The sequence below is a fragment of the Alternaria metachromatica genome (assembly GCF_023757995.1).
Source record: "Alternaria metachromatica strain BMP 0045 chromosome Unknown scaffold_16, whole genome shotgun sequence".
In the NCBI taxonomy this organism is placed as follows: domain Eukaryota; kingdom Fungi; phylum Ascomycota; class Dothideomycetes; order Pleosporales; family Pleosporaceae; genus Alternaria; species Alternaria metachromatica.
Window position 1 is genome coordinate 119,906 of NW_026055507.1, and position 24,304 is coordinate 144,209.

The 24,304-nt window shown below is 39.3% G+C and overlaps 5 protein-coding genes across 5 annotated transcripts; 3 read left to right on the forward strand and 2 right to left on the reverse strand.

Moving 5' to 3' along the window:
- Positions 1–543: 543 nt before the first annotated feature.
- On the reverse strand, positions 544–1,202 carry GPX1 (glutathione peroxidase gpx1; the record flags this gene model as incomplete). The annotated part of the gene is made up of 3 exons (XM_049333735.1): positions 544–741; positions 822–1,087; positions 1,160–1,202. 3 exons carry the CDS (start codon positions 1,200–1,202, stop codon positions 544–546), a joined length of 507 nt encoding a protein of 168 aa, XP_049186991.1.
- Positions 1,203–2,458: 1,256 nt separating this feature from the next.
- On the reverse strand, positions 2,459–4,258 carry J4E83_006826 (uncharacterized protein; the record flags this gene model as incomplete). Its single annotated transcript, XM_049333736.1, has 3 exons — positions 2,459–3,008; positions 3,057–4,043; positions 4,188–4,258. 3 exons carry the CDS (start codon positions 4,256–4,258, stop codon positions 2,459–2,461), a joined length of 1,608 nt encoding a protein of 535 aa, XP_049186992.1.
- Positions 4,259–8,155: 3,897 nt separating this feature from the next.
- Positions 8,156–8,595, forward strand: J4E83_006827 (uncharacterized protein; the record flags this gene model as incomplete). The annotated part of the gene is made up of 3 exons (XM_049333737.1): positions 8,156–8,311; positions 8,376–8,506; positions 8,559–8,595. The coding sequence occupies 3 exons, from the start codon at positions 8,156–8,158 to the stop codon at positions 8,593–8,595; spliced, it is 324 nt and encodes a 107-aa protein (XP_049186993.1).
- Positions 8,596–9,113: 518 nt separating this feature from the next.
- Positions 9,114–10,064, forward strand: J4E83_006828 (uncharacterized protein; the record flags this gene model as incomplete). Its single annotated transcript, XM_049333738.1, has 2 exons — positions 9,114–9,260; positions 9,312–10,064. The coding sequence occupies 2 exons, from the start codon at positions 9,114–9,116 to the stop codon at positions 10,062–10,064; spliced, it is 900 nt and encodes a 299-aa protein (XP_049186994.1).
- Positions 10,065–10,480: 416 nt separating this feature from the next.
- On the forward strand, positions 10,481–11,352 carry J4E83_006829 (uncharacterized protein; the record flags this gene model as incomplete). The annotated part of the gene is made up of 2 exons (XM_049333739.1): positions 10,481–10,517; positions 10,604–11,352. 2 exons carry the CDS (start codon positions 10,481–10,483, stop codon positions 11,350–11,352), a joined length of 786 nt encoding a protein of 261 aa, XP_049186995.1.
- Positions 11,353–24,304: the final 12,952 nt, after the last annotated feature.

A 24,304-nucleotide genomic window follows, 5' to 3' on the forward strand; every position in this document is an offset into this window, starting at 1 on the left:
ATTCAGTGATTAAGAAACCAGAGGGAGGAACCGACATGTTTCCTTTGAAGTTTTGTTTTGGTAAAAAAAGTTTTGGTGGAAAGGTATGAAGGAAGTGAGTGAGGAGGTCGATTGGCGATGTTTTATACCTACAGCCGAGACCCGCTAGCGACGTCTGGAGAACAGAAAGTGTCGCCCATGCGCTTGCAAGTGTGTGTTTTGGAAGAGTTGAGTCCGGTCAGCGTAGCGACTACTGCGGGGTTCCATGGCTTTTACAATGTCTTTTTTGTATAGTGCGGCGCTCGATACGTCTGCTTCCGTGTTGCGATGAGGACGTAAGAAGTACACTCGGTGTATACTCCAGCCCTTCCTATGGTCAGCAGAATGCCATCACGGAGCACCGTGCTATTTGCCCGGCCACAATTACGCGCAGCCGCTCCATTCATAGTGCCATCAATTCCATTCAATGCAAGTGGTATCAATACTCCATCATATATCCCTCCTCCCCGGCCTCAAGCCTCCCCCGCCTTGTATGTGCCGCGCCATCATCACGCCCGCACCCGTTTATTTACCAGCCAACTCCTTCTCGATATCCGCCTTAAGATCCTCAGGCTTCTTAGTGCTCGCCCACCTGCCCTTGACCTTTCCATCCTTGCCAACGAGGAACTTCTCAAAGTTCCACTTGACACGCTTGAGGCCCATGAGGCCCGGCTTCTCGTTCTTGAGCCATTCGAAGGCGGGGTCTGCGGATGCGCCGTTGACCTATGCGCAACAAAAAGAAAAGTAATTAGCGTGAGTTCATGTATCGCATAAGCCGTGGTTTCGTTCGTTCGTTTGCTTACATCAATCTTTCCCAGCACGGGGAAGCTGACACCGTAGTTCAGCTGGCAAAACTCCTGGATCTCGTCGTTGGAGCCTGGGTCCTGGCCACCGAACTGATTGCACGGGAAGCCGATGATTTCAAAGTCGTTGGGGTGTTTGGCCTTGACGTCCTTGTACAGCTTCTCGAGGCCCTCGAATTGGGGGGTGAAGCCGCATTTCGAGGCTGTGTTTACGACGAGGACGACTTTGCCGTTGAGCTTGGAGAGGTCGTAGGGGGTGCCCTTTTCTGCGTGGGGGTGTTAGTTGCTGTTGCGAAGAGAGATGGGCGAGAGGGAGAGGAATGAGAGGTGTGACGTACTGTCCTTAGGCTTGAAGTCGAAGAAGCTCGTTGCGGAGGCCATGGTTGTGTAGGGTGCTTTCTTTCCTGGTACTTCTTTCTTTACGAAGACAGTCTTCCTCTCGAAAACAGGTATATAGGAGCGTGTAGAAGTCGTACAAGCGCAAGGTGCAAAAGTGGTGGTAAGGCTTCGGAGCTTTAAGTCGTGTCGCAAAACAGGTCTGAAGTTCGTCGCGATACGCGGGGCTGTGCGGCTTGTCGCCCCTCCCAATCGAATCATGGCATGTGATCGTAATCGTAATCCTAATAATCCTACGCAAACGCGGAACTCCGTTGACCGTGTTTTGCTTACTCGAAGATTCGGTCTAGCCAGGCACGACTGTTTGACTGGCGGTTTGGGCTTACGCAATAAGACCCTGATGGAGACCCGATCTTTGGCTCTGGCCATCGGGCCTGACAGGTCAGACACAACCTCGGCTTGTCCCACCCACTGCGTACTACGGACGAAAATGCACCTGGCAGTGGGGCGCCGTTGACGACTTCGGTGATTGCTTGCTACATTTGGGAGTTCACGCGATGGGCTTCTTTAGATGAATAGAAGGTATTTGGAAGCATGAGGGGCTGCCGAAGTATGCCGGAGTTGGGGAGGGCGCCTACGACGTGGCAGCTCAGGCACCCTCTATTGCCATCAACGACGCCAAAGGTCACATATGCGCATGAAGAGGGATTATGATAGAACAACAACAGTATAAATAGCAAAACTACGTACAAAAGCAAGAACAATCTCTCCTCCAGCCACCAACGTCCGCGCGGCGGGTAATGATGGCTATACAAGACCGACCTCTTCTCCATGGTCATCCTTCCGAGAACTGACAACTAGCCAAAGAAATACAACTGTACTAATTACACTCCTCCGTTAACATTAGATCAATCTGATACATCAACCAACTCATGCCATGCATAGTGCAATGAGTAGACCTCAGTCCTTCTCCCCCTCAGCGGGGTTGCTGTCGCTCCAAGAGCTGACTAGCTATCCTTTGGCATCCGAGTCCACGGCTGGGACATGTCCTTGGCTCTGTATCCTGGGTTTTCTCCGGAGATTTGTGGCCATCCAGGGCAAGTGGCATCCATCCGAGACTTGTGGGAAGTCATGGTCCTTCATCCGCGAGGCATGCGGGAATCCATCCGGCTTTCGGAGAACGCAGAAAATCAAACGCGATGTGTATGCATTGAAAAAACAAGGGTAGGGGTCCGGCTTTGTGATGACAAACCTGCTGGCGGTTGTCTCTGCAGACGGAGTCTACCAGACGTGTGCTTCATTCAGCCGCCGAAGACATCTCGGTACTGAGTGCAGATGTCGTGGAGGCCAACAACCTCCTTCGTCAACTGGATGTCGTCGCCGAGCTCGTTGGGGGCACTGAGATTGGTCAGAACATCAATGATGTGCTGCTTCTTGCTCAAGAACTCCTTGGTGAGAGCCTCTCGTCGCTGCTGGCGTTGTTGCTCGGCAGTGAGCTTAACAACCTTGACGCGCTTCTCACCAATCTCCTCAGCCGACGCCTTGCGCTTGCGAGACGCCGACTTGCGAGGAGCCTGTCCTTGGACAGGCGGGGATGGCTCAGTAGTGGGCCCATCGTATTGGTGCACTCTCTTCATGTGGTCGAAGAGGTTGTAGCGACGAGGGAAGCCGTGACCTGGCACAGCGCGCTCACAGTCGCGGAAGTGGCAAAGGTGAGGCCTCGCGCCGTGACCGTGCATACCGTGCGCCTCACGTTCGTGACGGAGGAGGCATGCAGTAGAGGAGAACTGCACACCGACGCAGGTCTTCTTGTTGCAGCGGAAAGGCTTGAGGTGAGAGTCAACGTACTTGCTGTTGTAGGTGTCAGTGCATGTTGGGTTGTGTAAGAATGATACATACTCGTAGTTGCACTTCAAAGCGGTGGGCTTGTGGGTGCATCCGGCCTTGCCCTCCTCAGGGCAGTGGTACTTTCCATCCTTGTCTGGTGTCTGCTGGTAGAGAGGGTGGCTGCGGGCGACCTTGGTGCGCTCTTCTTCGAGCTTGGTCTCAGCTGCCTCAGACTGGGAGAGGCTGTCCTCGTTGTCTTCCACTGAGTGGGCGACAGATGCGGGCTTGGTGTCCTCGAGAACGTTGACTGTCTGAGGGAAGTGAACACTGGCGGTGCTGGTCGGGGTGCCGACGAAAGCGCCGAAGCCAGCGTCTTGTGCTGAAGCTCGCCGTGACTCCTCTTGGAGAGAGTATGACGATGAGTTGCGTAGGGTGGCGGGACGCTCTGAGGCATCGTAGGAGGCGCTGTGCCATCGCTGAGGCGAGTTGAACATGGTGTCGTTTGTCGGCCATGATGTGAAGGTGAAGGGGTTGTTCTGGAAGGTGGTCTCGGGTGTAGCCCACTGTGGTGAGTCGGCGAGGGTGGAAGGTGCGAAGCGAGGCATGTTCGCTGGCGAGTAGTGTGTGTAGTCCTGAGCTGTAGAGTAATTAGCATATGTGAGGGGTCCCTCTGTGGCATTCCATGATCCGGATGTGGCTGGTTGCATGTGGCTCATGTCCAGGGTCTCCGGGAATGTGCTGTAGTTCTCCGAGCTCATTGTCGGCGAGTAGATGTCGCTGCCAACAAACTGGCTGCTGATCCGGCTATCCTGGTGGTGTAGCTCCGGCTTCTGGGCTCCGCGCCGGCTGGCGCCGCTCTGGCTCTGGTATGCGCTGTCCATGCTGCACTCCGAAGCAGTATCCTTGATTTCAAAGAATTCTGCTGTGTGCATGTCCTGGAAGTCTGAAGAGAAAGGAAAGTCCGGTGCGGAAACGACCGGGGCTGGGATTTCCTTCCTCCACTCAGTGATGTTTGAGATGTAGAAAGCACTCTCCGGTGGTGAGTCGAAGAAAGAGTCGCTGGACACCAAAGTTAGTATCCAAACGCGCAAACCTAACATGTTCGTGAAGATGTACAAAAGAAAACGCCATGTTAGTATATCCGAGGATGCCTGTAGAAGAGTCAGTCATGGCAGCGCAGAGGCGTCAGGGGTTAGCACGCACCTTAGGAAGCCAGTAAGATTGGGATTGTCTGCGAGGTAGCGACCTGGTTCCTGGGGCGGTAGGGACGGCATTGTGGGTGAGCTGAAACATCCACGAGTCCTTTGGCGAGAAGTTGTTGATCCAGTGTATAATCCAGTCAGATCCAGTAACGTCCAATGGAGCCAGGGAAGATGAAAGCGGAGCAAATCATCCAGAACATCTTATGCTCCTTCAACAACAATCAAGTTAGTTTCGGATCAATAGGTCGATGTGGATAGGCTGAAGATTCAGCCTACAGTACGTACTTCGTATCTCCAAATATTTCCAAATCAGTCCATGACCATGGTGGTCCTCGTTAGCGTCCAGTGGGAAACCGTGGCAGGGTCCATGAGAAGTCCATGTGGCTGGAGGTGCTGAAGGCAGGTCCATGATGGATTCATCCTTGTGGGCTCCATGAATGTGGATTGCGTACATTGATACTACCAGTCGTGTGTCGCTGAGCGCAGTCGAACATAACATAAATGAACGACATTGCTGAGAGTTGCCTACGTTGTCCTGGGGGCGGTGCAGGGTTGCATACCGTTGTTGTTGGTCATCTTCCAGATAGTGCGTCGTAGTGCATGTGACTAGCGCGAGGATCCACTCGTGACTGTTGACCGCCGATTCAAGAGCTCTGCATGATAGCTTTGAAGTCGGGGCAGCGAGGCCTCGTGGTTGTCGTGTCTACAAACACTGCAAGGGCAGTGCGCTACGTCTCTCGAATCCAAGGCTGTCCTGGGAAGCATCCGGCATTGGGTTACTGAAGAAAAGTGGCCAAGTGGAGATCCTGTACCAGGGAGGCACATCCAGTGGAAGGTATCCTGTGGCATCCTTTGGGCATCCATGCGGGCTGTAATGGCGGCAAACAAAAACAAACAGTAGGAAAGAAATACATGAGTCTAGCAACACAGGATGTCGTAGTCAAAGGTAAGAAACGCGTAAAGCAGAACATGAGTTGGGGGGAAACCGTTGGGCAGTAAGTACCTGGATAGGGCTCCGTCTGGGCTCCGAATTGTCATCCTGAGCAAGGGCTCTTGTTTGAGAGTGTCGTCTTTGATGGTCGTTGCTAGCAAATTATGCCAGAAAAATCGCTCGAATATGCTGGTTTGCAGAGGCGATTGCTGATGTCGTGTGTAGGTAGGTGTGTGATGTTGAGTTGAGAAGAGAGGGAGGAAACGAGCGGGACAATAATGTGTGGGAGGGCGTGCGTGCTGACCGGTTGGTGGCTTAGTTCGATTGCCAACGCATAGGAGACAGCCCCACAAGCATATCCCACGAGTAAAATCTTGTTGCGGTGCTTCGGCGGTACAAAAACCAATGGGCCAAAATCCTTCGGCGGTCGGGCTGGGAAGGCGGCTTTCTTATCAATTTGTGTCAAACGCTAACGTCACAGAGACGGCGCTCGGTTCTCCAGTTATCCTGCACGTCTCGCGACTTACATTGGAAGGACAGCGTTCCGAGTCGGCGAAATATCGATGTCACTCATGGGTACGAATTGTGGGAATCTAAACTGAATTGTTGCCGGGGGATTGCCGGGCTTGCATAGTGGGAAGCGATCGCCGCTGCCAACCACCAACCGCGAGGCCGGATGGCGGCTCGATAACGCCGCCAAACCTGCAAAATCAGGGCCTGTTGCACCGGAGGTCCACAAGATCGTTGTGATTCTCGTGTAGTCCCGCGATCAACATGAATAAACTTTACCCCGGGGATAATCCTCTCAAATCATGGCAACAATGCAAATGGAGAGGCTGAGCGTTGCGCACCTCCCGGCGAACGCGCAATAGCAATAGCGTTTGATTGATAACATGTGGTGTATGGGACAACGGTGTCCCTCCCTCCCTTCAGCCGGCTCACCCGCAACGTTCCGCACTGACTGTCCCCTTGAAATCTTATTTATTCATAGGAGAAGGAGATGCGCGCGCGCACATGCGGCGATGAGAGCTGCTTCTGAATCGGACTTCTGAATCGGATCTGACATGGCTTCACGACAGACATGGCGGCACCTGCATACATCACAGTGATACAATCCCACTGAGATTGCCTTATCAAGCGTGTGCTGTGGCACAGGCATCGTCGGCGGCTGCTTTGAGAAACCACGCACAGCATTTAGCCTTGAGACGTTACCAGGCGACACATCGCTTACCCGGTGACGGGTGTCTGGCAGGCGCCTCAGGTTGTGGCCTACTTGGTGGCGCATGCTCACTGCGATGCGGGAATACTGCAAAGTCTATCCATTGTCAGAAAGTGTTCGACCAGAAGGTAGACGTGAATAATTGTGGGTTTTTTGTGTCAGATAGGAGCGAAAGACATTGCTGATTTCGTTCCTCACTGTCCGAAGACTAAGATGAACTATGCTTTGAAAATTGTGGTATCATCAGGAAAGGGGGAGGCAAAGGACGAATGTAACATACCTTTGGTACCTAGGTACATGGTGGCGTCCTCGTGGACCTGTCAGTTGTCAGGGTCCTCGGCCGGCGACGGCAAGGCGGACGTCGAGGCAAGGCAGTGCAGTCGATGACACACACTGAGTTTGCGCCATGTGTGAGTGTATGTGTGTGCGGCTGCATTGAAAAGGAGAGTGTTGTGCGACAAAACTCGGACAGCTTGGATACGAGGGAGATTTTCTCTCATCGGCCCGGCTCTTCTGTGGCCGAGAGATCTGCATCAGTACCTGCCAATCTTCACCTGTAAGAACCAGTCTGATACCCAACGGCGGGGAGCCTCAAACTCTAAAGACACGGCTCAGGACGCGTGTCGCTTCTACCTCGGTTTCTTTGACTCAAGATGCGCCGGTCGCCATCGGTGTCGCGAAAAGATTGGTGGATGCCTGCATCGGAGAGGCGAGTGACCTTGGTAGGTGAGGAGAAGTTCTGCAGTGCAAGAGCGGAAGACATTTTCTTCCAGCTTCGCTTATCGAATCGGGTAACGCGTCGTGTTTAGTCAGCCATCAAGTAAGCCATTGACGTCATACACGTGACTCTGCCCGGGCGAGATTTGATCGCGTCTGCCCGTTGACCGTGAACTGGACGATTTACAGGGTCCGTGGAACGCAACACAAAGCAAGGTGAGTAGTTCGAGCAACGTCCTCTGATGACATCAACAGCGTTCGCAGAAAAAGAAACAACGATGACCTGGTCGATACGGTACTCCGGAGTATGCACAAGATGTCAAGGTACCACCTGGCGATAAGGGTTTGGCAGCTTCAGCGCTCTGCAGCGGAACGGAGTTAGCCGTCTGGTCGAGCTGGTCGAGCTCGATGTGAAGCAGGGCAACGCGCGTGGCTGCTTTAGGTCTTGTTCTCAAACACACCGTCCACCACGCCGTCATGGTTCCAGTTTACCCCGGGATCAAGCAGTGATCGGGACAAGACCGATCTACTTCCAAAGGCTAGCGCGATCGATATACTATGAATGGTACTAGCACGTGACTCCGCCCCCCAAGGGTCCGCCGACAATCCAACCGGTTCTGGAATCTCCCAGACTATCTTCGAGACCACGACTGTCAGCCTGGATCGAAGTCACGTTGTGGAGGACATGATAGCGGGGGTTCATGCCAGGCATCCCCGAGGCGTACATGACGCGTATGAATCATCAAGACCTGATTCGCTGGATAAGGACCCTTTGCTCTGATCAGTGAGCTCGTAAGCAGGTTGGCGTTCAGCAACTGCCCTTTCCATGTCATTGTTACAGAAATCAGGGTCCAAGCTGCACGTTTGGAATGCGGGGGAAGTTCAGCATCGTCTGATTGGTACGATCAGATATCGTCTGCGTAATGGTCAGGCCACGAGCGATCGTACCTTTGAAGACATTCAGCTGAACAACGGCTATATGAAGCTGCTGCTGTCCGTTGAGAAGACGGTATCACAGCTCAAACATACGGTCAGCCTCAATCAACAAGTTCAACCAACCCCAACCTTCTCAAACACCCTATCAGTCCAACTCCACCACACAATGCCTTCCCCATTCCAGCAGAAGTACTCTTCCCAGAACCACAAGGTCTTTGGCGACAACACCACCCCAGCCATGCCCGAAGCACCCAAGCAGGAGGCCGACCGTCGTTCTTCAGAGTCTTCGGTTGGCTCTTCATACTACGATGGCCGTCGTAGGGTATGTTATTCTCTCTGGGTTCATACTCAGGATTATTATATCAACAGTTGCTAACATCTCTCAGTCTTCCGCAGCTCAGCGATTTGGCAACCTAGAGGCCCTCAAGCGTCGTCAAGACGAAGAGAGCATGGCTCGTAGGCAATCATTCCACGACGCATACGGAAAGCCAGGTTTCCTTGGAACTCTCTGGAACAAGTACGTCATGCCTCTTTTCCCTTAACCATGACACCTTGTTAACAATTTGTAGCTTCACTCGTGGTCCCATTACTCCTTCTCAGAAGTAGCTTGATTAGCATTCTGTTGTTTCTTTGAGTGTATCCATTCAGCATGTTATAGCGATGACTGGAGTTTGATGAAGCAAGCATTGCCGCATTTGCGCAAAAACAGCGTAGCGATGGAATTGGTCAGTTTTTAGACGACCACATGACTTGTATTATACCAAGAGGATGTATCATATTATGAACAATTTGTTCTCATGAGACTGTACCAGATGTCGTGATGTCTGTTTAGTAAAAGCTTAGGTTCGTGTGGGGTGACCCACCATGCCACGATTGGTGTTCGCGACAGTGACGTCGTAGAGAACACGTAAATTCACACGAACAACACCTTTCACCAACTACGCGCTGCCTAAGCCCAAACTATCCTGACAAAACAAGAACCTCGAAGAAATACAAGCTGAATATACACGTCTTGACCTAAGAAACAGCGTACATCAGTTCTTACCCCGCCAACGTCACCCCTTCATCACTCTTGCCTGCTTCCAATCGCGTCCACCTAGGAGCGCACCACCACAACCCTTACGATGACTACAAGAACTCGCTCTCCGGGCTTCGGCGACACCACGAGCATCAACCTAAATCGCTTGTTGTCCCGATTAGACCGTTTAGTACTGGTCGACCCGTCACCGCAGTTGCGAAAGTCCACCTACGAGCGCGCACGTGTGAGCGCGGTAAGCTTCACACAGTTATACATTCAATTGCATATACTAATGGTATCACAGAACATTGAACATGCCCGCACCCTACTCCTCAGCCTCGAACACTCAGCCTCTACGATACCCTCCAAGTCGAAGAAAGCCGAACTACAGAACGACCTACAACAGAAACGCGACCTCATAAAGCAACTCAACCAACGGATATACGAGCTTAATCAGCTAGACGACACAGAGTCAGAGGGATCGGTAGACTCCGACGAAGAAGACGCGGATCAGTTTCCCTCGTATGCACCGAGAGTGAAGACAGAAGCCGGGCGTGATGTGTCGACATCTACAGAAGGCAACGAGGCGTTCCAGAACGCAGCGCAAGGCATCGCATCCGAACTGCGCAGAAGAGGCAAGCCGGACGCGAACGCAGCAGGGACTCAATCAGCATCCGGCAACTCTTTGTTTCCGTCCAAATCTACCTCAAGCACAGCCGACCCTTCGCTTGCGAAAACAGAAGCGCTCCTCTCCCACGAACGCAACGAACAAGAAGAGCTCACGACGGACTTGCTGGATATGGCCAGACAACTGAAAGAGCAGTCAATACGCTTTGGAAACACGCTCGAAGGGGACAAAGGCGTAGTGGATCGCGCACTTGCAGGGCTAGACAAGAACACGTTGAACATGGATGCTGCTAGCAGAAGAATGGGTGCCCTGCGGAGGATGACTGAAGGCAAGGGTTGGTGGGACAGGATCAAGCTGTATGGCATGATCGCTGGGCTATGGGTGATCGCCTTCCTGATCGTCTTCGTTGGGCCGAAGATTCGTTTCTAGGGCGACTCTCGATCTTGCTCATCCATGTCGCAGCCATCAGCCTTGAACAGTCGTATACGCATTGCAGGGGTTAGAATTGTTGGCGGAATCACAGCGCAAGCTCTGCTCGACTGCGAGCATCACGAACAGCATCGTACGATTATTATACCCACCCAATTCACTTCATTTTCATATCGGTCTACACGCAGTACAGCGCATTGTTACCGTCCCAGTGGTTCAATCTTGGGTACTCCACGATGGGGCTGCCCGATCTTCACGGCTGAGCCACGTCAAATCTGGACCCTGCGCATCTGCATGTACCCGCTTAGCGGCTCCGAGCTTCATCTTAATGTGTGCTGTCGCTCGACAACAACATAAAACAGCACCACCCACGCTTCTCACGCGATTTTTATTGTTATAATTGGTGTCGCGACAACATGGCCGCCATGGAAATGCACTCATTGGGCGCGCGCTGTACGTACTCGAAGCCTGACACGCCGTGACGGACAATCACTACCGCTCACAACCTACCATGCGCATGGTCTAACACCTGTCTCCAGCCCTAAACCACGCGTCCGCCGATACCGAAGCCGAGTACGACCGTCTCCGCGACCTTGCGCGCCAAGAAGCCGCAAAACGCTCCTCCTGTTTCGACAAAGCCCACCAAGCCTACGAGTCCGGCGATGGAGCGCGCGCCCACGAGCTTTCCGAAGAAGGCAAAGCCCACGCCGCGAAGATGGACCAATACAACCGTCAAGCGCGCGACTACATCTTCCGTGAAAACAACGCCGAGGGCAGAGTCGCAGGTGATACCATTGATCTCCACGGCTTGTTCGTCGAAGAGGCGGAGGATGTTCTGGAAGAGAGGATTAGGGTTGCGAGACAGAGAGGTGAAGGCCATCTACACGTTATTGTGGGCAAGGGCAATCACAGCAGGAACCATGTCCAGAAGATCAAGCCGCGAGTCGAGCAGGTGTGCCGCGAATTGGGATTGCAGTACCGCACTGAGGAGAACGAGGGTAGGATCTTTGTGAACTTGCAGGGTGGTGATGTGCATGAGATGCCGCCGCCTCCTCAGGCTCCGAGCTATGGTGGGTACCCTGGACAACATGGTGGACAGCATGGTGGACAGCACGGTGGTCAACATGGTGGCCAGCAACATGGAGGTCATCAGCAGCATGGTGGTCAACAACACGGTGGCCAGCAGCATCATGGACAACAGCAGGGTCAGAACGATGAGATTGAACAGATGGCCAAGAAGGGCTTGTCTAGGTTGCTCAAGAAGCTTGGGTGCTGTACGGTCATGTAAGGCTGTCATTGATCTACTCTTGTGTAGGTTGTAGGGGTGATATGGAGGGCTGAAGAGACGTTCAGAGCACGTTTGATACCCGTGGATTGGATGAAGAGATGAGGTTGGACAGGGACGATTTGGATGTATATAGATGGTATATGTTTGGATATAGCAAAACGATAAGAGTATATGAAGCCCAGCTCAAATGTCGCGTTTCCTTGTTCATTGCTTATCACTTCTCATCTCACCAGCTGAACCTCTTTCGTATGACAAAGAGATCCACCATGTAGACACAAAAGCCGTGCGGACTTCTCGAAGGAAACAGGAAGACACAGTAGCATCATCAGGAACGGATGATGGCATCAAAAGGCTGACATGAAGTGATGAATATTCACTTCGAGTAAAGAAAGAGACGGCGCGATTGAACGCACCGAGAAATCCTAGCAAGGAGTTCAAGCTTATATGAACTCAGATATGTAAGCCCCACATGACATCGCCCGCCGCTTGAAAACTAGAGATATTTCCGAAGATGATGGAAACATGCTCACTGCAACCTGTATAATGCTCAATCGAACCGAGACGTGCATCGTAAACTTTGCACAATGGAGTCGGTTGTAACGACCTGACATCATGCTGCACACTGCCGATAAGGCTGGTACGACGGAGGCGTTCCCTTGCTTCCGAAGACGCATGCAACGACGCTTGTGCGAGACTTTGTGCAATGAGTGACGTCTTGTGCGCTGTAGAGACGGATTGAGGATGTGAGATCCATGGTGTTCATAAGGCTGCATATGCATCTTATCTGAACAGAGAAAATGGCGAGGATGTGTAGTGATACAACGATGTCATCTTGTCCTGTCTGATGTCCTGTTCCCTGAATGCAACAGAAGCTTCGATAGATTAGTCTGGTGTAACAAACCTTCGATGCCACGTTATTAGCTAATAGGCGCAAGCCTTATTATTAGTAGGGAAAATAACGTAGAAGACTAAAAATAGTTTTTATAAAAATATTTTATTAGCTATAAAGCTATTTTATAGCTTTATAAATTTATATTATTATATAAAGAGTTTTAAAAACGCTACTTAAATAAAGGTATTATTTAAAAAATAAACTAAACGCCTTTATAACTAAGGTAACTAGTCTAAAATTACTTAAAACTACTACTAAAGCCTACTATATAAAACTATCTTACTAATTTTATTAACTTTATTAATTAGAATATAAAGCTTTTTATAAATATTATAGAGGCTTTTTATAATACTTATAAAGATTAGTAGAACTATAAATAGTATAATATAGAATATAAACTTACTAGTAGAGCTTTTAATAAAGAGTAGATTATATAAAAAAAGAGTATTTTAGAGTATATTAGAGTTAAAGCTAAGTATAATACTAGTACTACTATAGTTATAGTAACTAGAAAAAATAGTTAGCTAAGCTAAAATAGACTACTAAGAAAGCTTATAGCTCTTATAAGACTTAAGTTATAGTATAGTAGAATTTTTATTATCTTCTAAATCTCTTTTAAGCTTAGTATACTTACACTTTTAGAAAGTAATCTTTTTTTTTAGTTTAATATAGTTTTTTATAAAAGTATTAATAAAGAACTATAATAGTCTAAAAATCTAAAATATATACTATAGATAGTGTAATAAGTACTAGAAGAGCTTTAATAATAACTACTATATATTTTAGTAGCTAAACTCTTAACTAAAATATAACTAGTAAACTAACTACTACTATATTTATAAAGACTATAAATAATATAGTTACTTTTTTTAGTTAACTAAATTAGGTAGACCTTAATATTTATAGTATAATCTAGTTCTATAAAGTTAATAAAATAGTTTATAAAAGATATTTTTAGACTAAAATATATACTCTAAATCTTCTATATATTAAACTTAACTTTTTTATAAAAGTTAAGTAGCTTTTTATCTCTCTTTTATAGTATATTTAAAATATTCTTAGTTAGCTTTTTTATTTATCTAGTAGTAATATAGATTAGTTTTAACTAAACTTTTAGATTCTTAAGATTACGCTTAAGTATTTTATTATCTAAATTAGAGTCTAAATAAAGGCTTTCTAGCTTACTAAATATCTTAGTAGTAATATAAGCTTACTTTTTAAAAGTCTTTTTCTTTTCTAGATTATTAGCGTTAGATATTTTAGACTAGAAAGTAGTAGTTATAAGCTAAAAAATAGGTATAGTAAACTATAAAGTAGATTTATAGATAAAATAAAGTAGTTATAAAATAGATTAGTAAAGTTTATAGAGCTAGAATCTAGATAAATATTAGTAAAAAGACTAAAAATTAAGTATTTATAGAAGAAAAAGATATATAAAAATATAAAAAATACTAAATAGGCTATAAAAATAGAAAGAATAGAAAAGTAGAATATTTTAAAAAAAGATAGACTTACTAAGCGTGTAGGTAATTTAGAGTAGAGAATAGAAAAGATAAAGAATTTAGAGTAGGTAGAATACTTATATAGTTTATACGCTAGAGGCTTAGTACTAGAAATAGCTAGAAATATATAGTAAAAGTAAGTAAGAACTAAATAATAGTAAATTTCTAAATATTTATCTACCTAATTAGAAAATTACTACTAAAAAAAGTAAGCTATACTAAGATAATAACCTAAATCTATATAATAAGCTATATTATATACTACTATAATAGAATCTCTCTATAAATAATATTCTAAATAGCGCGCGCCTAGCTTATAATACTAAAATCTTCTAGTAAAAGAACTAAAAGTTCTATAAGTGTTATTACGCGTAATATAGTAATATATAACTAACTATAAGTAAAGACTATATAGTAGAGATCTAGCCTTATAGTACTTAATAACTAACTTTAAAACTTATTTATAGTTATAGTAAAAGAGAGACACACTAGAAACTAAATCTAGTTAACTTAGAATAGAAGCTTATCTTCTATAGATATAAGTTTTATATATAGAATTAACTATAACTTTTCTATAAAGTTACTAGCTAAGATTCTAGCTTTAATAATATAAAGACTAATTTATAAAACTATAAGCTAAGTTCTATTATAAAGCTCTTAGTAAGAATATAAATTATATAATAAAATAATTAAAGTCTTTACCTTAAGAAATAGCTACATAAGAAAAAAACTAGAAAGCTTAAAAGACTATAATATCTCTTTAGAAAGTATATTCTAGGCTATATAATTTTTAATCTAAGCTAAATTAGAAGATATAAGCTCTTTTATAGTATCTAGAAAGTTTTATAAAATATTAGAATTAATTATAGCTATATTATTATTCTAGATAGCTAAAATAGCGTAACTCTATAACGCTGTATAATCTATAGTAGCCTACTAGAGTAACTTAGAAGAAAATATATAATTAATAAAACTACTCTTACTATATATAATAGTTAACTAGCTAGATAATAGAACTATTTTATCTAACTAAGTAGTAGCTAACGTACGTACTTAATTAGTAAAATAGGTATTTTTATCTTCTAAGAGTACTTATATATTCTAATAAAAGTAGTATATAGAAAATCTAGACTATAATAGAAACTATTATAAATATATATTTACTATATTAGGCTACTAGCTACGCTTTATAACTAGTAATATCTAGGCCTAGTTTCTACTAGTAAGAAATAGAAGACTACTAAAGAGTCTATTATACTAATAAACGTTCTATAATATTTAATTTACTATCTTAAAATAGTAATAGTACTATATAGAAACTTTATTCTAGATAATAAGAGTAGTCTACCTTAGTAACTAACTAAGATCTAAATTATAAAACACGCTATAGGTTAATTTATTATATATTTAGATTAGAATCTTAAAATAAAAATAAGTAGTATATCTACTAAGTAATAATAGAGCTATAATACTAGAAGATACTATATAAAGTATAATTTTACCTATAGAGTAGTAATATATATAAATATAGCGCTATAAATATATTTTTCTAGTATTTACTAGACTCTATATAAAGAAATAGACTTTTATAAAAGTAGCTATAATTATATCTATTATATCTATAAAAACGCGTTTCTAGTTATTATTAAGTTTATTATAGAAGTCTGTATAGAAGTTAGACTACTCTACTATATTATAATCTAGTTTAGATATAAAAAGTAGATTAATAGAACTATTACTCTAACTATACTATACTATAAATAACTAGAAATTAGTAATTTACTTACCTAACTTTTATAACTACTTATCTAATAGATATAAACTATAGTTTAGATATATATCTATAGCTAAAATAACTTATAAAGCTTATATATAGGCCTATAAATTATTATATATATTATTATAGTTAGCTTTCTATACTATAGGTAGGTTTTTTATAGAACTTATTAAGAGCGTAGTAATAAATAGTAACTATAATCTATATCTAGTAGTAAATATAGCTACTTTATAGAAGTATATAAGCTAGTTACTATTATTAATAAGTAATCTAAGAGTATTAGTAGTAGCCTAAAATATAGAATACTTAACTAAATTAATAGTATAAAGGTTTTAAAAGCTTATTAGCCTATAAATAATAGTTAGTAATAGCTATAAGTAGTACTACTTACTCTATATAGAACTATAAAAGTATATACGTCTAATAGTAAACTTCTACTACCTAGAGGTCTAGACTTTCTTAGCTATATTCTATATAAACTACTAAGAAAAGTTTTAATATAAAATAGTATAGCTATATATATACTAGTAATTAAAGTTAAAAAAGACTATAAGTATTATAGTAAACCTATCTAGAGCGCGCGCTAAATCTAGTATAGTAGTATCTTTTTAAAATAAAACTATTTACTTACCTAAAAGATATATAGTAAGTAAAACTATAGAAAAATACTTTTTATATTATAGAAACTCTATAATACGCTAAATAGCCTTAGATAGACTAATATAATAGCTACTAATATACTATATAATCTTATTCTAGTCTAAAATAGTTAAGTTTACTCTATTAGTACTCTTATAAATATACTTATAGACATATTTAATAGCTTTAATTATACTATAAACTTTTATATTAATATAAGCTATATAGTAATAGAGAAGCTTAGAGTTATATAAAATAATCTAATAGTTATTAATAGTAATATTAGCTCTATAGGCCTTAATAGTAAGCTTATATCTATTCTAGTAGCGCCTGTATTTAGAATACCTATTTTTATTTACTTTTATAATAGCTAAATATAGCTTAGAAAACTACTTAGAATAGACTAGAAGCTATCTACTAGACTACTATACTATATAAAAGGCCTAAAGATTATACTTACTATATAGTCTATAAACTATATATTTCTTTATAATAGCTATAAGTACTTTAGTAGAATTATTCTCTATACTTAGAATCTTAGCTAAAATATACTTATTAATATAATCTAGACTTATAAACTTATTACGCTTATTTATAAGTATAAAAAATAATAAGTATATATATAGTAAACTTTATTTCTAATACTTAATTATATATATATAACCTATATATAGTCTAAAATAATCTTATTATAGCTTATAAAGTAACTATTATAACTTTATATAGAATATATAAGAAATAATATTAGGCTAGTTTATTCTAGTCTCTTCTTAGTAGAGCTTATAGTTAACTTCTAGCTAATATCTACTAGCTATAAAAGTAATAAATAGTATAGAATATCTATATTTATAAATAATAGCTATAGAGTTCTAGTAATATTAACTTATAAACTAAGAACTACTAATATAGAAAAATAGTAATATAAGCTAAGTACTAATAGAACTAGAAGCTTAACTATCTATCTAACTATCTACTATAATAGTATTTATAATACTACTATATAGTTTAGAATAAATAGTCTTCTAGTTATACTTAAACTAATTTAGATATAACTAATCTAAAATAGCTTAAACGTTAATAACCTACTACTAGAATAGTTAATAATACTAAAATAGAATAGTTCTCTAACTTTCTTATAAGTGTAAATAATAGTAATAGAATATATATATAGTAATCTTTTTTTATTTCTATTTACTACTTTAATCTATTATATCTATTTTAGATATCTACTTCTTCTTACTATAGAGAAATATTAATAGGTACTCTAATAGTATATATAATAGATAGTAAGTAGATATATAATATAACTAGTTAGAGTTATAAACTATAAGTACTACTAATTAAACTATTTTACTAGTAGTAGCGTCTAGAAAAACTAGTCTAACTTTATTAGCGCGCTGTATATTCTTATAATAGTAATCTATACTTTCTACTAGCTAAACCTTAAGACTTAAAGTTAATATAACTTATTAGTTATTAACTACTTTATATAAATAGCTTCTAGTAGTTTTATAAATAGAAATATATAAATTATTAATCTTATATAATATATTTAAGATACTCTAGAATACTTTAATTCTTAAATCTAGATTATGCTTCTATTATTATAAAGCTATATACTAAGAATTAAAAAAATATAGTTACGCGTATATTAGTAGTAAATTAGCTAATATCTTAAGAGAACTAGAATAATAATATAGTACTTTATAGATAGTAAAGACCTAAATATCTAGAGCTATAATATCTCTATTAGTTTATTAATAGTCTAAGAATATAAATATAAATAAGTGTAATAGTCTTAGGCTTTGCCTAAGCCTAGGCTAGAATAGAGAAGGTATAGGCAAGGTCTAGACTTGCTACACAAACCTCTAGATTTTATACGTAGCCTCTTAAGTTCTAAGCCTTATAATATTCTATTAATACTTAGTATATTCTAACTTTAAGGCTAGTCTATAATATTTATAAGGCTTCTTTCTTACGCACTATATATAAGTTTAGAGATAGACTAGCTAGGCTTAAAGAATAAAAATAGCTAAAAACGTAACTCTATAAGCAATTCTAAACTAACTATAATAACTAATCTAAGACTGCGTAGAAGACTACGCCTTATTCTAGACGCTCTAGGTCTAGAATAAATACCTTACCTAACGCCTTAAGGCCTTAAGTACGTAGTTTAATACTACGCTCTTCTCTAGCAATACTCTATAGAAAAGAAACACTACTTCTACTATAGAGGTACTTATTAGTAGTTTTAGCGCTAGTGCAGACTCTTTATTTTCTTCTTCTTCTTTATCTATATGCGTAGATAAGCGTAGGTCTCTTTAAATAGAAGAGCGCTTTAGAGGTAATAAGGCGTACTTCTAAGCCTAGAAGGTAATAATTAAGTATAAGCTAGTAATAAACTAAGAGTTTCTAGAGAATAGAAAGTTATAGTTTATATTTATTAACGCTAAACTATTACCTATAGTCTAGCAGTAGGTTGCTCTATACTTTAAGATAGGTAGGTATAGTACCTAGAATCTACTAGAGTTTCTTAACTACCTATTATTCTGCTATAGTAATATTTATAGTAAGAAGTAGACTCTAGTACACCTAGACTACTTACGCTAGAGAAAGCGTTAGTTCTTTATAGAATTCTTTATTACCTTTAGCTAGACTCTAGCGTAAGTAGATAAGCTCTACTAAGCTAATAAGTATAAGCTAGGCTAGCTTTACAACGCCTTAAATAATTATATAAGAGAGGTCTCTATAAACTAAAGCGTATTACGTACTAACTATAATACTATAGTTCTTGCGTATAAGGCTATTATAGTTAACCTTAAGATAGTAGAGATAAAGTTTACTTAGAAGTTTTAGCTCTATTACTCTATACCTATAGCGCCTTAGAGGTAAAACTATAATAGTAACATTTATATAGTAAATATAAAGGTAGTAGGCACTGCGTCTAGAGGCTCTTATAAAGGTTTAGCTTCTAACTAGAAAAACTAGATTTCTATAGATATATTTAGTAAGCGTAAGATAGTAAGTATCTATACGTAGTGTAGGCGCGTAGGCTACTATATAAGAGTATACCTAAACGCAGCTATAATACGCTCTATTATAATATAATTAGTTAGTTTAGATAAAGAGAGAGTATGTTTAGAAAACTAACTACCTTTAGAGAAAGTCTAGCTTAGAGGTAGACTATAGTTGTATTAGTAGAGAAGTTACTAACACGTAGCCTTAATACTTACTTAGTTAATATTAGCTAGTTTATAGATAAAAGCCTATTTTTAGTATTCTTATTTCTAAAGAGCGCTAAGCAGGTATAGACATTAGTTAACTTAGAGTGTAAATGTTTCTACGCAATTAATAAGGCAGTTACTAGAAGAGTAAGTACCTAATTTCTTAAATTAACTTTATAGTTACTACGCTAAGTAGTAGGTCTCTTATAAAACTCTATTATCTTATAGTTAGCTATAGTAGAGTATAATATTAATAGTTAGCTAACTTGCCTTATTATCTATATAGTTCTAAACTTATATTATAATATTATTCTAGGTAAGCTATAAATGCGCTAAGAGAGCGTTGTTCTTAATATTCTATAGAGCCTTCTTACTATAGGTTACGCTAGAGAGATAGTAGTATATAAGTATAATTAAGCTCTAGAGTAGCTAAAGATTATAATAATTAGTATTAAGAAGGTAGCTAAGGTAGTAGGTTATAGAGCGCGTATTTCTAAGTATAAAAGCGTAGTTCTTATTATAAGTATCTATACTCTTACCTATACTCTATATTAGTTCTACCTTTTATTAGAAGGCATTTAACTCTTTATAAAGCCTAAGCTAAGTAAATTACTACCTAAGTTAGCTACGTTTTGTAACCTCTTTAATAAGAATAAGGCTAGTAAGCTACTTTCTTACTAGAGCTACCTTAATTATTATATTAACTTATCTATAAACGCGTATAGCTATAAGCAGAACGCGCTATAGAGCCTCTTATATCTAATATTATGTAATTAGCTACTAGAGCTATACGCGTAGCTTATAGACCTGCTTAATAAAGAGTAGATCTAGGCTAGCTTCTTCTCTACTAGGTTGCTAGTTCTTCTAGTAAAGAAGGCTTCTAGAGGTTAGCGCCTCTACGTTAACTACTATAGCCTTAATAAAATTATAGTTATAGATTACTACCTACTACTCTTAATTAAGAAGACGCTGCGTATACTTTTAGAGGCTTACTAGTTTACTAAGGTTAATATTTATACTATATTTTATAAGCTGTGTATAGCTAATAGTAATAAGGCAAAAACAGCGTTCTATACCTAATTTAGATTATTTAAGTAGCTTATCTACTCTTTTAGCCTAACTAGTGCACTTACATTTTTCTAGTAGTATATTAATAGTGCGCTAAAGAAAGTACTAGGCAATTTTGCAATAGCGTACCTTAACAATATTCTAATCTACTCTAGAGAAAGCAGAGCTAACTACTTTACTAAGGTAAAATAGATTCTAACTCTACTACGTAATACCTAACTTAACTTAGACCTTAAGAAAAGTGTATTTATAGTAAAAAAAGTCTACTACTTTAGTTATATTATTAAGGCAGAGCGCGCTATACGTCTAGACCTAAATAAGCTCTAGATAGTCTAAAACTAGTAAGTATCTATAATAGTAATAGGTATGCGCAGTTTCTTTAGGTTTATAAACTTTTATTATAACTTTGTCTCTAACTTCTCTAAAGTAGCTACTTCTCTTTACTAACTTATAAAAAAGGCTACCTAGTTTAAATAGAGACTAGAGAAGAATTAGGCTTTCTAAACATTAAAGTCTATATTTATTATAGGCTCTATTCTTTATTAGTAAAACCTCTCTTACTAAATAATTATTAAGATAAACTACTTAGGCGTTACTCTAGAGAGATGTCTTTTGCAGTATATTAGAGGCATTTTATACCTAGTTACTTACTATTTAGTAGCTCTTATAAGTAAGAAGCGTAACTATACTATTTATAATAAAAAGTTACTTACTATAGTGCGCTGCCTTAAGGTATAGATAGCTAAGCTTACTAGCGTATATAAGCCTTTTAAGGTTCTTACTAACTATAAGAACCTAGAGTACTTTACTAGTATATAAGACCTTAGTAAATAATAGTATTACTAGGTAGAGTACTTCTCTAAATTCTAGTATATATTGCGTTATTAGCCTAGGCGCCTTATAGCGCGCTTTAATACATTAAGCTACTATAAGCAAGACTACGTAGAGAATTTCTACTAGTTAATACGCGTTATAATACCTATCTAGATTTTAGTAGGTATAGCCTAGGTCTAGGTAGAGAATATACCTCTACTAGACTCTTTAGTATTTCTTAACTTCTATATACAAGGCCTATAGAACGCTGTACTAGTAGAAAATTCTAGCTACGTTAAGAGGTAGAGAGTAGTCTATCTAAGTATAAAGGCTTTTCTGCCTAAGGCTAATATAACTTAGTAAATTAGAGACTACGCTATTAGCGCATATAGTACACTACTTTAGAGAGGCGTTTTATAGCTACTAAATTAAAAGCTACTTACTATAATAGTAATTTAGAGAGCCTATAAGTTAGGCCTAGTAGAGTATCTAGAGAAGAATATTACTTTCTACTATATATACTAAAACTATTACTAGAATAGTATATTAAGTAACGTTGCGCATTATATTAGAAATTACTACTACTACGCTGCCTACTTCTCTTAGAAGAAGCGCTAAAAGCTATTACAGCCTATTCTAGTAGTAGATAGGTACTAGTAGTAGATCTTAATAGACTTTATAATAAAACTACTAGCCTATAATAAAACTTTGCTATAGTATCTTTTAGTTATTATAGATTGCTTATTAAAATTTATCTAGTTAGAAGTAGTTTCTTCTATAGCCTTAGACTATATTACGTAGGTATTCTATAACTACTAGTAGCGTTTCTATAGATTTTCTTTAGCTCTTATTATAGACTATAGCTCTAACTAGTTAGAGGCTTTCTAGACTACCTTATGTAAGCTTATAAAGGTAGACTAGCTACTCTTAACGTTATACTACCTCTAGACTAATAGAAGTATAGAGCGCATAAACTAGAAAATATAGGTAGTACTATATATAATAGTAAACTTTAAATAGACTAACTAGTCTAATTACCTTCTAGCGTGTTAACTTACCTTAAATAACTATAACTTAAGCGTTATAGAGATTAGCCTAAACCTACTACTTAATAGATATATAGTAGAGACGCTATAGTAGGTTCTACCTTAGAAAAAGTCTATGTACACCTCTAAGAGCTGCGCTGTCTAGTTTATAGAGTACCTAAAGTCTAGGCTTAATCTAGCCTAAGCTATAATTATTTTTACTTAGTAGTAGTAATAGAAGGCTATAAACTAGTTACGCTACTTTACAGAGTAATTCTAGATTAGTAATAGAGTATAGTTCTCTATGCGTAATATTAAGACAAACTAGCCTAGTAAGAAATTAGACTAGCTCTAAGTAAAGTACGCTGTAATAGTAGTGCTATCTTTTCTTATAGTTACCTTAGACCTATCTAGAAACCTACACAAGACTATCTATATAGATCTAGTAGAGTAGGTAGTAGTAGATTCTCTACTAAGCTAGCTACTAATAGACGTACAACTAAGGCCTATAGTAGACCTATATAAGAATAATAAGAATTTGCGTAAATAGATAGTAGAGAAAGTTTTGTAGGTAAAAAACGCTTCTAGTTAGAGCTAGTAGAAGGCCTTAGTAAAGTAGGCTAGCTACGTTACGCTAATATAGGTTAACCTACTTAAACTCTCTAAGACTAAGGCGCTAGATTATTTTAAAGCTAAATATAAAAACGCGTATTTTTACAATAGACTAGTACGTTATAATAAGAAAAGAAAAGGTATATAATAAATTTAGCTTTAAGTCTATAATAAAGAAGTTAATTTAATAGCCTTTAGTCTACGCTATCTAGTGCGCACTATAAATCTTAAGAATAGTAACTCTATAAGCACTATACAAATCTAGACTAGAGGTATACAAAGTCTACTTAGTTATTCTCTATCTTATAATAGATCTACTTATTAGAAAGACTACTACTTATATTAAACTACTTATTAGGCTCTAGAATCTTTTTTTTAATTTTAGAAAACTTCTACTCTAGCTACTATTATAGGTTCTTCTTAGGCAGAATTAGATTCTTCTTAAGTAGAGAAGGCTTCTTCTTAGGTAAAAGCTACTTCTAGACGTAGCTAAAGCTCTAGAAAGGTAGCTCTAGAATAAGTTAGTCTTTAATATAGTAGTGTGTAGAATAGTTATTATATAGTAGTAAAGAGGTCTCTTGCTTAATAGAGCCTTAGCGTAGAGTATTACTACTAAAAGTTAATAATAGTAGAATCTAGAAAAGGTAAGCCTCTAATTTAGCCTTAGACTTAAAGTTAGACATAGGCTAGCTAGATAATATTAAGATATAGCGCTAGAGTTAGTTAGAAGTAAAAGAGTTAGTAGATAAGGTAAAGTCTAGAGCTAGTCTAGAGTTGCTAGACTGCTTAGCAAAATTCTCTATTAGCTTATTCTAGTTCTACTTAACGTTCTTATAGGCTTTAGTGCTATAGTAGACTATATCTATATAAGGCGCTAGAGAATTCTGCGTAGAGATAAGTACTAGAGCACTATGCCTAGAAGTGCTACGCTACTTATATATAGCAAAGAGAGCTTATACGCTTAAGTCTAGAAAAGAAATAGCGCTAGGCTAGATATTAACGCAATAGTAACTATAGTAGGTAGTATCTCTAGTAGTTTAAAAGTAGTTATAAGAGAAGTTAGTATAGTAGTTAGCGCAGCGCGCAGAGACTCTGTGCTTTTTATTATCTAAGTTATATTTATTCTTAGGCTAGTTATTAATCTAGCAGGCTTAGTAGTAGAAACTAGAGCTACTTAGAGGTAGATAGTCTACTTAGCAGTAGTGCTTTAAGAGCGTGCTAGGTAGAAGTTAGTTCTAACAAAAGTTAATATATAGATAGTGTAGAGAAAGTTAGAGCCTATACTATAATCTTACTAAATATATTCTTCTACTACTAAAACTAACTACTAATAATATTTAGAGCGCTGCTAATAAAACGCGTAAGATTATTTAAATTATTTAAGCTATAACTAGATACTA